The following is a 16,443-nucleotide window of genomic DNA, read 5'->3' on the forward strand; positions in this document are numbered from 1 at the left end:
GTAGCTCTTTGCAGGGAACTGACAGATTAAGTCTCTTTAACACTGAGATATACTGATCTGCTATTTTTGCATAAAGTTGATATTCTGAACACAGTTGTGCAACGGTCCCTCTTGTGGTCCTTGGAGAGAAGCAGGCTGAGACAGGCTGTCTATGTGACGCAGCAGTTTTCGCCATAGCTCTGCTGTAGCACGGAGATCATGTTTACTGGATTCTAGATACTCCCTTACTTTCCATGTTGGCTTTGTGGGATGTCTAGCCTTCTCACTAAATGATGTATCAATTTCTATGCACTCTTCCTCTGACAATAGGTCTGGCAGAGACCGTGTAGTCATTCCTTCAGCCATCCTGATTCACAGGGAGAAGGGGAGCTGTATAGTCTCTTATATGCTGAGAGCGGTTGCTCTACAGGAAGTTCTGAAGCTTTATAGAAGCTGTGGGCTTTACAGGTGAATCTGGTAAGTCTTTTTTACTATTCTGTCCCCGGGGCCTGTGGCTGCAAATATGGCTCTGTGAGATGCTGGATCTCTTCACCTTACTTACAATAGGCGACGTTCACAGATAGCTTTAACTCAGTTGCCGGCACACATGTTATGAAGAATCCAGAAGAGACTTTGATTTCTTTAAGAATTCTTGTTGAATGCATACAAACAGCAGCAGGTAAAAAAGACTTTCTTCAGACAGGCTGAAAACACATGTGCTTCTAATGAAGCCAGGATGGAGAATGAGACACAGGGGGAAGAAGAAGGAAGTGACATCACACCCAGAAGAGGGAGACAGAAGGGACAACCTTGATGGAAAGGGAGGATTTCAGCTATGCAAAACACAGGAAAACATAGCAACAGTAAACAATATGAGGGACTGCGATACAGCATGTAAAATGCACAGGACAGTCTGTAAAATGTCTCATTCATGGGACATAACAGCCTGCTACTAAGTACTTACCAAGCAGGCTGCCCAAACTTTAGCATCAGCATATTTTTGTTATTTTAATTTTGAAAATGTAGAAGTTGAGAATGTAAATATATATTGCCTAAAATACAAAGCAAATGTGTCATCTTTACCTTTGGGCCTTTTAAAGATCATTTCATCTTCATCTTGTTTAACTGCTCACAATAACAGTAATTTTGACTAAGGGTGCCCAAACATTTACATGACAATATATCACATTCAAGAATGGACATGTGATATATCGGTGAAGTCTAAAAACTGAATATCGTTTAATTACATATTAAAATTGTCACTCGAAATTGCCTCTACAAGACAGAAAATGATCTCTCCTTGGTCCATACATTACATGGATGCCTATTCATTTGAATGCTGGCCACAAAATGTTCTTTTGTTGCAGAGGGGTTGTTGGGACATTAGCTAATTCCCTAAGTGATTACGGCTGATAGTGACCTTCTTTAAGAACTCTCCCTAAATTAGAAATCTAGTTCCTCCAAAAATCAGTCCTGAAGGGCCCATCTAATATCAACTCTTTTATGAAGAATTTCATACACATGCATTTTTTAAAAATATTCTTCATATTTAAAATTATTTCTATAGCCATCCTATCATCCCTGGAGCAGATGAAGGAGGAAATGTGTATTAGAATGAGAATGAGCTACTTCACAATACAGAGACTTTGCTATGCAGTTTGTGTGTTGCATGGATTTCTCCAAACACAGAGGATATATCCCCAAACTGGTTTGAAACACTTACTAGAAATAAGTCCTATGCAGCTACAACAGGTAATCTTAGGCTTTCATCATATTGCTTAGCTGTTATTAAGCTTATATTGTTGTTTTAACTTTCCTAACTTCTTTATGTGAGAATTAATGAAGCCCTCCCATCAAAATGTTTATCCTTTTAATATATTGCAGTCATCATATTATAAGTCACTGTTAACTTACAATTGCTCATTTTGCCTTTCTACCCAGTTAATTCTTCTAATTTCCTTTATGTCTATGACATCACGTGATTAAAAACAGAGTGGCTAAATCCTTCTAACCTCTATGTAGAAATTGGAAGTCTCTTTTCCCTGCGTGAATCAACTCTGCAAAAGTCCCTGGCAGGGGGAGGAACAGAGCAGTGGGGTCAAGAGTTGAAGTGGGGGATGACTCATGCAGGGAAAAGAGAAGAATTAGCTGGGTTGAAAGGCAAAATTAACAATTGTTAGTACACAGTGCTATATAATATGATGATTGCAATGTATTAAGAGGATAAAAACTTTGACGGGAGGTCTTCTTTAGTAGCGGCATCAAATTTTATTTAAAGGAGTAAGTGAGGTCATTTCTAGTATTCCAGGAAGCATTGCTGAAAATCCATTCTACCCTATAGTGAACTCTTGCTATTAAAAATCCAAAAAAGGGAAGCACCAGACAAAATAAAATTAATAGAAAATTTTATTAGATACAATCCTAAATATTAAATGACAAATTCATTCAGAGCAAGGCAGGATGCCCCCCTTTTGGAAGAAGCGATTCAGCGAAACGCGCATCGGGGTCTTCATATCTCCATGCCAAATTGAATGGTATACACTGGATTCCTCCTTTAAGCTTGTTTGCTTGATTATTATCTGGCATCCTTACTATATATGCACTTGATCCCTATACCATGCACTTTAGTAGCATCATTGCTTGATTTAATTGGATATTCTTGGGATATTCCCTGTATTTAGGGATTCTCATTACACTATGTACTTTTTACTACGATATTTTTCAAATCCATGAATTTAATCTTATTCCGCATTATGCATTTTATGCATTGTATTGTAGTGTCATGGATTTGAATCGGTACGCATAAACCCCAGCTTTTTACATGTTTATCCACTTGGGTTTACTTTTTTATAAATGTTAACATGGGGTTGGAAACATATTTTGAATTTTAATAGTGTCTTCTTCATGTGCATATATTGTCCACTTTGGCTAGGTATCCTTCTTTGATTGCATGGAGCACACTCTGCCTTGCTCTGAATTAATTTGTGATTTAATATTTAGGATTGTATCTAATAAAATTTTCTATTAATTGTATTTTGTCGGTGCTTCCCCTTTTTTGGATTTTTGATTGATTTTGGAAGTTGACAAGTTATATTGGTCCCTCTTTTCTTGGGTTTCTTCTTGCTATTAAATCAGCATATACCACTGCAATAACTCTTGCCCAAGGTACAACTAAATAGGTTCAGTGATATGTTTTTAAGGGATCCAGTGGCTCCTTTAGAACTATAAAGTTGGCACTACCACTACTGAATTATCTTGAATCCTAGATTTCAGTAATTGCAGCATAATAATAAAGTATAGCTCCAGAGGTTTCCACTTTGCACAATGATCCACTGCAGAACTGGGTTAAGACAAGATAAGTATCGTGTAAATAGTATGGTTGCGGCTATTTTTTGTGAACAGATAAATTTAGATTATTTCTGAAAATAAAAATTATGACATTTGAGAATCCCTCTAAGGTAATTAAGTGATAGGCCCACTTTAATAGAGCAACAAACTTAGAAAATAATTCTTAAAGGGTAATTCACAAGTTATCTTGTATCCATGGTATAGGGGATAACTTTCCAAACTCTGGGGGTCCTACTCTCACATATCCCAAGAGGCAGGGCTCTGAAGAACCCTGGCTGAATGCAGCGGAGGTCGATTATGTGCTCTCCCACACCATTCATTCCTAATGGGACTATTCGAGATTGCTGAGCACTGAGACTGACTGACCTTTGATATTCCCATAGAGTGACATTGCTCATGATCAACCTCTGCTCCATTCAGCTGGGGCTTCAGAGCACCAGTTCTCAAGATTAGCGGGGACTCCAGCAGTCAGACACCACTGGTGTAACCCATTGGCCGCACACCAAAACTTCTGGTGTCAGATTGACAGACACATTTAAGAGACTTGCAGCAGTGATCGGAGATTACCGTAGATTAAATCAGATCACCGCTGTTACATGCTGTCTAACAAAGTCAGCATCTGTATAAGTCAGGCTCAAGCTCCTGAGCCTGTTACAGAAACCCATACATGTTGTGTGCATATGATACATGTATGTCATATGTTGGGAAAGGGTAATTTTAATATGAGAAAAATTGGATCAAACGGAATGAGAAATTAAGAGAGGAGCTGTTGATTTATTTTTTAATTTCTAGTTCTTAATGTTTCTTCAAGCAGTTTTCCTGAAAGCTGACTTTAAATTATATTCACATTCTTTTATATGGTGTACATTTCTAACCTGTTAGATATTGAGATACATCATTTACATTTAGAGTAGTTCCAGGTCGCTACTGTGATGGTTTCTTGCTATGATAATGGGATTTCCTCTGACACAAAAGATTTCTGAAAATGTTTACTTGTACAATTAGGCCCTGAATACAGTCTTGTCTACCTACGACAAAATTAAGAGCTGCGATAAGAACTTTATTGAAGCAGTGATGGAAGAAGTAAGCTCTGTATATGCTTGTCTTGCCCTGACGCTGAACGACGCAGAATTTATTAAAGCTGTTGTGTATGAGATCCTGTCATGCAGCCTAGAGGAACAAGGTAAACTATAATGCCAGTGAATGCCAGCAATCTTCTTCAATGTGAGGACTTGGAAGTCTTCACTTGTTCCATGCACATAAACGTATAATTGCTTCATGTATGAGCCATATATTTAGATATTTACTACTATTAAGGGGAAATGATTCTAGGAAAGGCTTTCCTGACTTCATTGTAAGTGATCTACTCCCATCCTTGGCTTTAAACATAATGCTCAAGCATTCAGCTATAATGCAGTCATGTACGTAAGTCATATGCACACAGACTTATCTGGGTTACTTGAATAAGTTCTTAAATTATGCCATAAACCAAAATTCCACTGGAGTATGATGCACCAAATGTATTAAGAAGCATGCAATTTTGAATAATATGTAGGCAATGCAGTGGCTCAGTGATTAGCACTGTTTCTTTGCAATGCTTGGATCCTGGGTTCAAGTCCCACCAAGGACAACATCTGCAAGGAGTTTGTATGTTCTCCCTGTAGTTGTGTGGGTTTCCACCAGGTATTCCGGTTTCCTCCTACACTCCAAAAACATGCTGATAGGGAATTTAAATTGTGAGCCCCAATGGGGACAACCATATCTGTAAACTACTGTGGAATATAATGGCGCTATATAAATAATAATATTTATAATACAGGTAGCAGATTTTTTGAGTTGTCAGTGGTTCCAAAAATAAAACACGTGAGACCTATTCTGAACGATTTTGTTTTGTATATGCTATTTGCATATGCTCATGTGCGCTTACCTGTTTATGCTGGGCATGGTGAAATGACCTACTGCTAGCCAGCAAGAGCAGTGTGTAGGGCACACTTGGCACTAGCCGTCATACTGCCGCACACCCTTAAGGATGGGTTGGGTATACTTTTTACCCGCCTTCCATTCCTGGCAACGGGGGAACTTTTGTTAGGAACGGCGGAACGCACTAAATAAAAATAATAATAAAGTGTGTTCGCCTCTCGGTGTCCACCGTGCAGTAGGTGTTACAACCGCTGCTGAGTAATGGCAGATGAGCAATATGACGATATAATGCGCACGGGTTCAACTTCACCCGAAGTGCGCAGAGCGGGCGCTGTTCACACACAGAGGCACCGCAGCAAAAACATACAAAAAGGCTGAGCCTGTTAGAGTCACAGGCCTCCGGTAAATGCACACACGGTATAAGGTCACAGGAGCAGGAACTAAGACAGAGGGGCTGCATCCATCTAAACCTACCGTGTGTGCGGCGTCGCTACTGCGAATGCCAAGAAGGGCTGCAACTGCAGCGCGGCGCAGGACACTGCCGCTGGACGACACAGCTACAAAGCAGGCGCTATGTCGGACGCTAGCGCAGAGGTGCGGTGTGCACAGTGGCCTAAGGCTTGCCACAGACTGGCGCAGACTACTGAACTAATTCCCTAACCACATGCATAATATCAGAGGGAAGGGGTTTCATAATAAGTCAGTCACCAGAATCATACATCCGTCACCATTCACACATAGCAGTATAGTCTATACTAGCGCATGGCCGAATGGTCATGCACGCTTTTTATAGCCGTGTGGGACCTTCCAGATCTCCGAGATGGACCAATGAGATCTGGAGCAGGACCTGGGCACATGACTCCCGATCTCCAATGCGAGATCGCCTCGTGAGCATGCCCAGTAGGAGCACAGTGGAACTTAGTCTCCGGAGCGGTCTTATACAAAGTAATCTTCTCTGCAGTAGATAGACAGCAGTAGACCACAGGATGTGAGACTCTGGATTCCTGCAGAGCAGATGCAGAAACCTGATGCCTAACATTACCCGTATGCAACTGCATATACTAAGGTGAACAATGATAAACCAAGCACAGGCTCCAAAGCATGAACCTTCTCCGAAGCACAGCAACCCTGACCTTAACCACCAACCGGAGCTGAAATAATCAGCAACCAAAGGAGGAAATGGCAATTTTAAATCTGTTCACGCTTGGGCAATGCCCAATCTCCCCCTCCAGACCACTGAGACACCGGAGGAGGGGAGAGAAGACTGGAGGAAACCTCCCACCTTCTGACTACCCCAGCAGGTATGGTGTCTCGCACTTGCTGGCGTCCCGGGGTCCCCCACAACATAATCACTGGAAGCAACAGAGTCCCACCTCCCAGCGATGCTAGGAGTGTATCTCCTAGAATGTATTATCGGGGCTTAGTGAGCACCCTCGCAAACATTGCCCTCTGGAGGTGATACCCCACCCCGTCGTGGTCAGTGAAGGATGACGGTTGACCCGCCGCAGAGACGGAGCCAGTCCAGAAGTGCAAGGGGCCCCTCAGGTATGGAGCTAACATTCCTGACACTACCCTTTTAAAACGCAGACTTATTTATATACGGCAAGTCCGTTCAATGTGACAACGCATATATGCATCTCTAATAGATACAGTATTTTACTTTGTAAAAATAGAATATTATTTTTTTATTTTTAGTAACATAATTTGTTTTTCCATTATCTTCCAAAACTGACATCAATCTTTGAAACAGTTCCGCCTAAAAATTAAATTACAGATGAGATCTTGTCTGAAAATGTACAACTACATGTTCTAGAATCAATAGTCCTCTTCAAGCAGGTTGGGTTAATTCTCATCGAAGCTTAACATAATTCAACATTGAGAATCAATAAAAAATCACTGCTTACAATTAAATGTCTTTACATGCACGTAACATTAATTACTCAACCAATGACATGATTTTTCTGATATTTTAATGTATGAGTTTTTGAAGGAAAATACAGTACTTTCCTTACTAAAATAATTCAAGATTTAAGTGAATGGTTTTAGTGTTATGTAAAATACAGATGGTAAAAAAAACTTGTCAATAGAGGATTTTTCATATTGATTTTCAGAGACATATTTGCTGACTTTATACACTAAATTAAAGATTTCCGACTGTCAGTGGTGACATTTTGGTAGCTTTTTAACTTATCTCTAAAGCCTAGTGCACATTTAGCAGTGTATATTGCAATGAAGTAACTTACTCTATTCAGGCATATTATTTCTTCTTTTATTTTTTGTTTTTAATTACTCATGCATACACATGCTTTGCTACTTTAGAATTTGGTGGATGTGGATGTGATTGCCTCTAAAATATGGCCAAAGCTCCCATTTCAATGCATATTTACATTAACACCACCTCTTTTGTGATCCATTTGGCACTGCATGGTGTTCTCATAAGGATCTGCATACTTATGCATAAATTCCCAAGACAAAAATGCTGCTGAAGGTACATGGAGGTACAATATAGGCCCGTAGCTAACTATCAAGTCTTCACTGTAGATTTTTTTAAATAGATCCATTTCAGGCAAATTGGCATGGACTGCAAAAAAACATTTCTTCATGTTAGCAGTAACATCATCCTTAAGGGTATGTGCACACATTGCCGATTTGTTGCAGATCCGCAGTGGATTATCTACGCGGAATCACTGCAGATCCGCAAGTGTTTGACCATGCAATGTTAACCAATGGAAAAATAAAATTGTTGTGCACATGTTGCGGAAAATTCCGCACAGAATCCGCAGCGGTTTATTTTCCGCAGCATGTCAATTCTTTGTGGGGATTCCACTGCGTTTCTACACCCATTTCATTATAGAAAATCGCAGGCCAAAAAATGCATGACAATCCACATTAAGGCTATGTGCCCACGTTGCGTTTAAATCCGGACACTGAAAACCGGACTCCTTCCCAGAAATCGCGTGTTTTTTTCGCGCAATTTTACCGCGATTATGTTTCCGATTTTGCCGCGATTTTTGCGTGCAATATTCAAGCAATTTCCAAGCGATTTGAAGCATCGCTTGGAATGTGATTGACAGGTTGGTCACACTCATCAAACATAGTGTTTGACAAGTGTGACCAGCTTTTTACTATTGAGGCTGCCTATGCTGCATCAATAGTAAAAGAAAGAATGTAAAAAATAATTAAAAAATAAAAAATCGGGGTGCATTTACCTTCCGATGTCCCGCGCAGTCTCAGCCACGCTCCCGTTCCCAGCGATGCCTTGCGAGACCTGTGATGATGTTGATCTCACGAGACCGCTAGAGTCACGAGAGACTACGTCATCACAGGACCTTGCCGCAAGGCATTACTGGGAGCTCTGAGACCCGGAAAGGCTGCGCGTGACGTCGAAAGGTAAATATACCCCGATTTTTTATTTTTTATTCTTTTTTTACAGGGGCATGGTACCCAGGGCCTGGAGGACAGTCTCCTCTCCTCCACACCATGGGTACCAACCGCGCATGAGATGCTTAGCTTCGCGCATGGTGGGCATAGCCACATGCGGGAAGTAAGCGATTCTCATGCATTCCTATGGGTGCGGAATCGCGGCAATTCTTTGCGATTCCACACAAAAGAATGAGCATGCTGCGATTTTTTCCACGATGCGATTCCGCCACGGAAAAAAGCGCAGCATTAGCACAGCATGTGCGGAATGCCATAGGAATGCATGGGGTGCGTTCTGTACAAGATTTTTAAACGTTTTCGCAGCGTTTTCACGCCGAAATTCACGGCAGAAACACTTAAAAATCGCATCGCGGGCACACAGCCTAAATCTGAACAAAAACCTGCATACAAAATGCGCAGATTTTTACCTGCAGATTCTGACAAGAGATGCAGAATCCGCTCAGGAAATTCCTGAGCCCAATCTGCAATGTGTGCACATATCCTAAGGGGAATCTTTCACCCCCTGGATGAATTTAAGCTTTTACTATGGGCATACAGGTGATAGAATGGTTAAACCAGTCTTATTTGCATGCCTCATAGCTGCGGTGTGATTTTTTTCAAGGCTACTTGGCAGGCGGTGCCTGGAAGAAATCCCTGTATCCTCTCTTAATTATATTGTCACTCCCCTCCCTTAAACGACTGTCATGTCGGACGCTGTTCACACCACAGCATCCGGCAGGCAGAGGTAGTTCCACCTCCAGCCACTATAGCCTCAGTGGCGCCGGCCTGATCTTCAGGCTCTCGGGGGTTAATCCTGCTGGAGACCAGGTTGGATGGTTAGTCACGCCCACGGTCTTTAAATAGTCATGCTGGCCTATGGGCGTCGCCGATTATAGCTTGTGTTTCATACCAAGTGGTTCCGGTCTGGAGTGGAGGTGTTCAAGAGAGAGAGATTCATATCTGGTGTCGTATGATCCGTCGTTATCCTTTCTCCTTCCCATATTTGTGTTTAGTTGTGCCCTGTTCACATTACTGTTTATTCCTGTGTGTGTGCGGCGCAGTGCAGTTTAAGTTCTCCCTGTCTGTCATTATTTGTGTGGGAGCTTTGGTGGTGACTTCTCACTGGGTGGAGGGTGGAGGGTGAAGTGCAGGGCTGAGCAGGAGATAAGGAAAGGTCGGAGGCTCAGGCATTTGCACCTTCAGCAAAAACCCTGGGTTGAGGGTCAGACAGGGTTTCCCCTAGTAAAGGGACACCACAGGGGCCCCGGGTCTTTCAGCCTTAGTTGAACTTAGCCCCCGTGACATTTGAACAAATCCGGGATCAACGGCATTGGGTAGGGATCACGGATAGTAATCTGGTTTAACTCTCGGAAATCCAGACACGGGCGTAACCCCCCATCTTTCTTCTTAATGAAGAAAAACCCCCCTGACTTGCCAGCCTCGGCAGGGAACACGGTCATCCTGGTGGTGGTTGACCGTTTTTCAAAGATGGCGCATTTTGTGGCGTTGTCCTCTTTGCCCAATGCTAAGACGTTGGCTCAGGTATTTGTGAAGGAGGTGGTCAGACTCCACGGAATACCGTCTGACATAGTATCTGATAGGGGTACGCAATTTGTGGCGAGGTTTTGGAAAGCTTTTTGCTCAAGGTTGGGGATCAAGTTGTCACATTCATCGGCGTTTCATCCACAGTCTAATGGACAAACTGAGCGCATGAACCAAAATCTTGAACAGTATTTACGATGCTTTGTGTCCGACAACCAGGAGGAGTGGTCTACTTTCCTTCCTCTGGCCGAATTCGCATTAAATAATCACCGCCAAGAGTCATCAGGAGAGTCTCCATTCTTTTGTGTGTACGGTCAACATCCTCAGTTTTGTACCTTACGTCAGGGTGACTCCGGGGGTGTCCCGGAGGAGGATCAGCTAGGAGCCCAATTGTCATCAGTCTGGAGGCGGGTGAAACAGCGTTTGTTGAGCATGAGTGCCAGGTACAAACGGGTGGCTGACAGTAGACGCGTGCCAGGTCCGGACCTGTGTGTGGGTGAATGGGTGTGGTTAGCTACGAAGAACATAAAACTCAAAATCCCTTCTTTAAAACTGGGTCCAAGGTTTATTGGGCCTTTTAGGATTTCTGCCATCATTAACCCAGTGGCTTATCGGTTGGAACTTCCCGCAGTGTACAAGATACACAACGTGTTTCACAGGGCTTTATTGAAAAAGGTGGTAGGCTCTGTGGACACAACGCCGATGCCACCTCCAGTCATGGTGGATGGCGAGTTAGAGTTCGAGGTCGCCAAGGTAGTGGACTCTCGAGTAGTACGCCGTACTCTTCAGTATTTGGTGCACTGGCGGGGGTATGGTCCAGAGGAGAGGTCTTGGGTTCCAGCCTCAGACATACATGCGGATCGGCTGGTCAGTTCTTTTCACCGTCGTCATCCGGACAAGCCGGGTCCTATGAGTCTTGAGGGCCCTGGGGTCCCTCGTAGAAGACGGGGTACTGTCATGTCGGACGCTGTTCACACCACAGCATCCGGCAGGCAGAGGTAGTTCCACCTCCAGCCACTATAGCCTCAGTGGCGCCGGCCTGATCTTCAGGCTCTCGGGGGTTAATCCTGCTGGAGACCAGGTTGGATGGTTAGTCACGCCCACGGTCTTTAAATAGTCATGCTGGCCTATGGGCGTCGCCGATTATAGCTTGTGTTTCATACCAAGTGGTTCCGGTCTGGAGTGGAGGTGTTCAAGAGAGAGAGATTCATATCTGGTGTCGTATGATCCGTCGTTATCCTTTCTCCTTCCCATATTTGTGTTTAGTTGTGCCCTGTTCACATTACTGTTTATTCCTGTGTGTGTGCGGCGCAGTGCAGTTTAAGTTCTCCCTGTCTGTCATTATTTGTGTGGGAGCTTTGGTGGTGACTTCTCACTGGGTGGAGGGTGGAGGGTGAAGTGCAGGGCTGAGCAGGAGATAAGGAAAGGTCGGAGGCTCAGGCATTTGCACCTTCAGCAAAAACCCTGGGTTGAGGGTCAGACAGGGTTTCCCCTAGTAAAGGGACACCACAGGGGCCCCGGGTCTTTCAGCCTTAGTTGAACTTAGCCCCCGTGACAACGTCACACTAACCTGTGACATGCAGTTGCGGCACTATTATCCCTAGCATGCGCCGTCCACTCATGCGGTTATGTGAATCTTATCCGCCCTTCTATAGGCAGAGTCTTCATTGTTCTTCTGCGCTGGTGCCAGCAAGGCTCTGTTACTGCACAGTGATTCATTCGCCTGCGCAGAAGTCCGTAGAAATGCCTGTGCATGAAATGTAAAAAATGCTTTTACGTTATAAAAATGCTTTTACTGCCTAGAAAAGCAGGCCAAAATCAGCTCAAAAAAATGTAACAAAAAATATGTTGTATATTAGACATACAGGGTGCAAATGAAATACACTAAATAGAAGATGTATCAAAAATTTACAGCCATGTAAAGCACAGGCTAAATACAATAAGCATAATAACAAAGTGCATGTGCAAAAAAATAAAAATGCATACAACATGATGCATATTTAATAATAACCTATGAAATAACCTACCTGTCTTAACTTATGGTCTTAACCTATGCTGCTGGCACAATTGTGGAGAGGACAAGAAAGGACAGAAGTACTGATAATGACTAGAGTTGAGTGACTTTGGTCGGATCGGGTTTCATGAAACCCGACTGAAACAAAATTTGAGTCGGATGAAACTGGTCCTACTAGGGCAAAAAAAAGTCGGAGCTTCGTCCGAAACCCGACCCCAAAGCAAGTCAATGGGGAATAAAAGTTGGCATTGAGTGGATGAATGTCATCCGCTCAATACCGACTTTTATTTCCCATTGACTTGCATTGGGGTCAGGTTTCAGACGAAACTCCGGCTTTTTTTGCCCTAGTGGGACCAGTTTCATCCGACTCGAATTTTGTTTCATTCGGGTTTCACGAAACTCGATCCGACCAAAGTCGCTCAACTCTAATAATGACCTATACCTATGACCAAATAAGGATACAGCAATCCCCACGCATATTGCCACTTAAGAAGGCGACTTCATCAGTGGAAATGTTGTGCTTACAGCGCTGCAACTGACGTCACAGGTCAGTGTGACGTACATGGAAAGATGTGACATAATGAAGAGAGGATGTAGAGAGTTCTTCCAGTACTGCACACCCCAGGGCCTGTAACAAATCATTAACATATAACATTAACCCCTTCACCCCGAAGCCTGTTTTCACCTTCCTGACCAGGCCAATTTTTTCAATTCTGACCACTGTCACTTTATGAGGTCATAACTCTGGAATGCTTCAACAGATCCTGATAATTCTGAGAATGTTATCTCATGACATATTGTACTTTTTGATAGTGGTAAAATTTATTTGATATGACTTGTGTTTAGTTGTGGAAAAAATGGAAATTTGGCAAAATTTTTGAAAATTTTGCAATTTTCAAACTTTTAATTTTTATGCCCTTAAATCAGTCATATTGCACAAAATAAGGTAGTTAATAAATAACATTTCCCACTTGTCTAATTTACATCAGCACAATTTTGGAAACATTTTTTTTGTTAGGAAGTTATAAGGGTTAAAAGTTGACCAGCGATTTCTCATTATTACAACAAAATTTGCAAAACCATTTTTTTAGGGACCACCTCACATATGATGGAAAATGCCAAAAAATGACACCTATCTTAAAACTGCAACCCTCATGGTACTCAAAACCACATTCAAGAAGTTTATTAACCCTTCAGGTTCTTCACAGGAATTTTTGGAATGTGGAAGGAAAAAATAAAATTTTACTTTTCTTTTGCAAAAATTTTCTTTAGACCTATTTTTTTTTACTTTCGCAAGGGTAACAGGAGAAAATGGACCATACATTTTGTTATGCAATTTCTCCTGAGCATGTTGATACCCAATATGTGGGGGAATACTATTGTTTGGGCCCATGGCAGAGCTCGGGAGCGAAGGAGCGCCATTTCACTTTTGGAATGTAAAATTTGATGGAATAATTAGCGGATGCCATATCGCTTTTGAAGAGCGCCTGATGTGCCTAAACAGTGGAAACCCCCAACAAGTTACACCATTTTTGAAACTAGACCCCTTAGGGAACTTATCTAGATGTGTATTGAACATCTTGAACCTTCAGTTGCTTCACAGAAGTTTATAACGTTAAGTTGTGAAAATAAAAAAAACAAATTTATCCCAGATAAATTATTTTTATCTCCAAATTTTGCATTTTCATAAGGGTAATGAGAAATTGCTCTATATAATTTGTTGTGCAATTTCTCCTGAGTGCGCATATACCCAATATGTGGAGGAAAACAACTGTTTGGGCGCACTGCAGGGCTTGGAAGGGCAAGAGCGCTATTTGACTTTTGGAAAGCAAACTTTGATGTAATAATTAGCGGACAACATGTCGCGTTTGAAGAGCCCCTAATGTGCCTAAACAGTGGAAGCCCCCCACAAGTGACATCATTTTGGAAACTAGACCCCTTTGGGAACTTTTCTAGGTGTGTATTGAGCACCTTTAACCCCCAGGTGCTTTTCAGAAGTTTAAAAACGTTAAGCTGTGAAATTAAAAAAAAAACATTTTTCCCACAAATATCTTGTTTAGCTGCAAAATTTGTATTTTCACAAGGACAAAAGGAGAAATGGACCCCAAAGTTTGTTGTGCAATTTCTCCTGAGCTCACTGACAGCCCATATGTGGTCGAAAACTACTTTTGATGCACAGTGCAAAGCTCAGAAGGGAAGTAGCACCATATTACAGATTTTGCTGCATTTGTTTGAGGGTGTCATGTTACATTGACAGAGCCCTTGAGGTGCAAGAACAGCAAACCCCCCATAAGTGACCCCATTTTACCAATTAAACACCAAGATTGTGTGTTAGCCCCAAGTTTTACATTTTCACTCTGGGAAATGGGTAGAAATGACACCAGAATTTGGCCCACAATTTCTGCTGAATGTATAAATACCCCATATGTGGCTGTACAGTACCACTTTGCCATACGGAGTGACTTGGGAGGGATGGAGCGCTATTTGCCTCCTGGAGCGCAGATTTTCCTAGACTAGTTTGCGGATTCCATACAAAGAGCTCCTAAGTGCTAGAAAAGCAGAATCACCCCTCAAGTGAACAAATTTTGGAAATTATAACCCTTTGGGAATTTATCTACAGATGTAGTGACGATTTTGACTCCATGAATGTTTTCCATAAAGAAGCAGCAGTGGATGTTGCTGAGTAAAAATTGCAAACTGCCGTTGTAGTGACCAGTACATTGCAGTCAACAGTACATTATGCCCAGCTCATGCTTCTGGAAACACGCACCTGTAAATTAGGTGGGATCTGTTCACTACAGAAATGGCAAACATGTGGGTGCTAAATGTTGTTTAGGCACACACTGAGACTCAGAAAGGAGGGGGGCATTTGGATTTGGGAGCGGAGAATTTGCTGAATTTCTTTTGGCGGGTGAGAAGCTATTTCGCTTTTCCAGAGCCTTTGTGCAACGTGGAAGCCCCCTATATCTCCATTAACAGATGACAGAACTAAGTGAGGGCTTGCTTTTTTTTGTGGATTGATTGGATTGGGAACATTTTACATAACGTTTAGGATCACATTTATCTGGTGCTCTACGCTGACCACTTACTTTGGGGTTTCCATCTAAATCTCTGAGTGTCGTGATTCAGATGAAAACCCCGAGGGATCCATAATGAGGCAGCAGATTTACTCTTGACTCTGTCTGGCGTCTGTTCAGCAGTGTCCTTCTTTTCAGTGCCGACAGCACTTTTATGCAATCCTAAAAAAACGGACATCGCTGATTACAGGTCCTATGCTGCCCACAGTGCAGCCATCTTCCTCATCATAAGGAATTTCCCGCCCGGGGTTTTGTCTGAATCACCTATTTCAGAGATTTACATAGAAATCCCAGTGTAAGCGCTCAGCATAGAGAGCGCAAGATAAATGTGTGCTGAGCTATACTGCGATCTTTGGGAGGCAGAATGGAAAAAATCAACAGCATGTGAAGAATTGGTTTTATTTATTTTATACGCCATTCCTCATGCGGTATAAATGATTAAACAACTTTATTCTTTGGATCGGTGCGATTACAGCGATACCAGATTTATATTGGGTTTTTATGTTTGGCTGCTGTTGTAAAAGCGTGCAGGAATGGCAATATTTCACCACGGAACAGATGGTCCAACAGTTAAAGGGGAGGTTTATTTACAGGGAATAATACTGGTAAAACAAACAGTATGGAAGAGAATATGATGTGAACAGGTTATATCAACAGCAGAGAAGCATATATGGCATTCAAACAGTATAAAAGGTATTTTCCTATGAGACAAACTTATCAGTCCTCAAGGGTCTTGATTGAAGGGATCACTCTTGTCCAACGTTGGCACCGAGGAACCAGCGGTGCTTGCTGTCCTCTGTTTCCGGTGCCTTTAATGTAGTCCAGCTGGGGTATGAGGGGTTAACACAGGAGGCAAAGGGGTATGAGGCTGGCGGTATTCCCCTTTGCTCCAAGTCCTGCTCTCTGATTTGGCAGCGGTGTTCTAACACTGGGATCAGGGACTCTGCCTTAACACACAAGGCACCACAACCATGTACGTAACACAGTCTCTCTGTACAGGTCACTGCCCCGTTACTGAACGCTCCTTGGTCACAGGGGAGCATCTCAGCACATAACCCGGTCTTTCTGCGAGACAACATCTTATCAAGGAGGGGAGTCAGCAACCTTCCTGACAGTGCAGTCCCAGGCTTTACGTACTCACTG

General features: G+C 42.5%; 1 protein-coding gene across 1 annotated transcript in view; it reads left to right on the forward strand.

The window, feature by feature from the left end:
• Positions 1-16,443, forward strand: part of LOC141086031 (uncharacterized) — a 971,752-nt gene that overhangs the window by 766,589 nt on the left and 188,720 nt on the right. Inside the window, exons 87-88 of the mRNA XM_073571764.1 lie at positions 1,547-1,731; positions 4,333-4,510. Coding sequence (XP_073427865.1) covers positions 1,547-1,731; positions 4,333-4,510 — 363 coding nt within the window. The remainder of the gene's footprint in view (positions 1-1,546; positions 1,732-4,332; positions 4,511-16,443) is intronic.

The sequence above is a fragment of the Dendrobates tinctorius genome, unplaced genomic scaffold (genome assembly GCF_039654945.1).
Source record: "Dendrobates tinctorius isolate UK_male_01 unplaced genomic scaffold, ASM3965494v1 ptg000007l, whole genome shotgun sequence".
In the NCBI taxonomy this organism is placed as follows: Eukaryota; Metazoa; Chordata; class Amphibia; order Anura; family Dendrobatidae; genus Dendrobates; species Dendrobates tinctorius.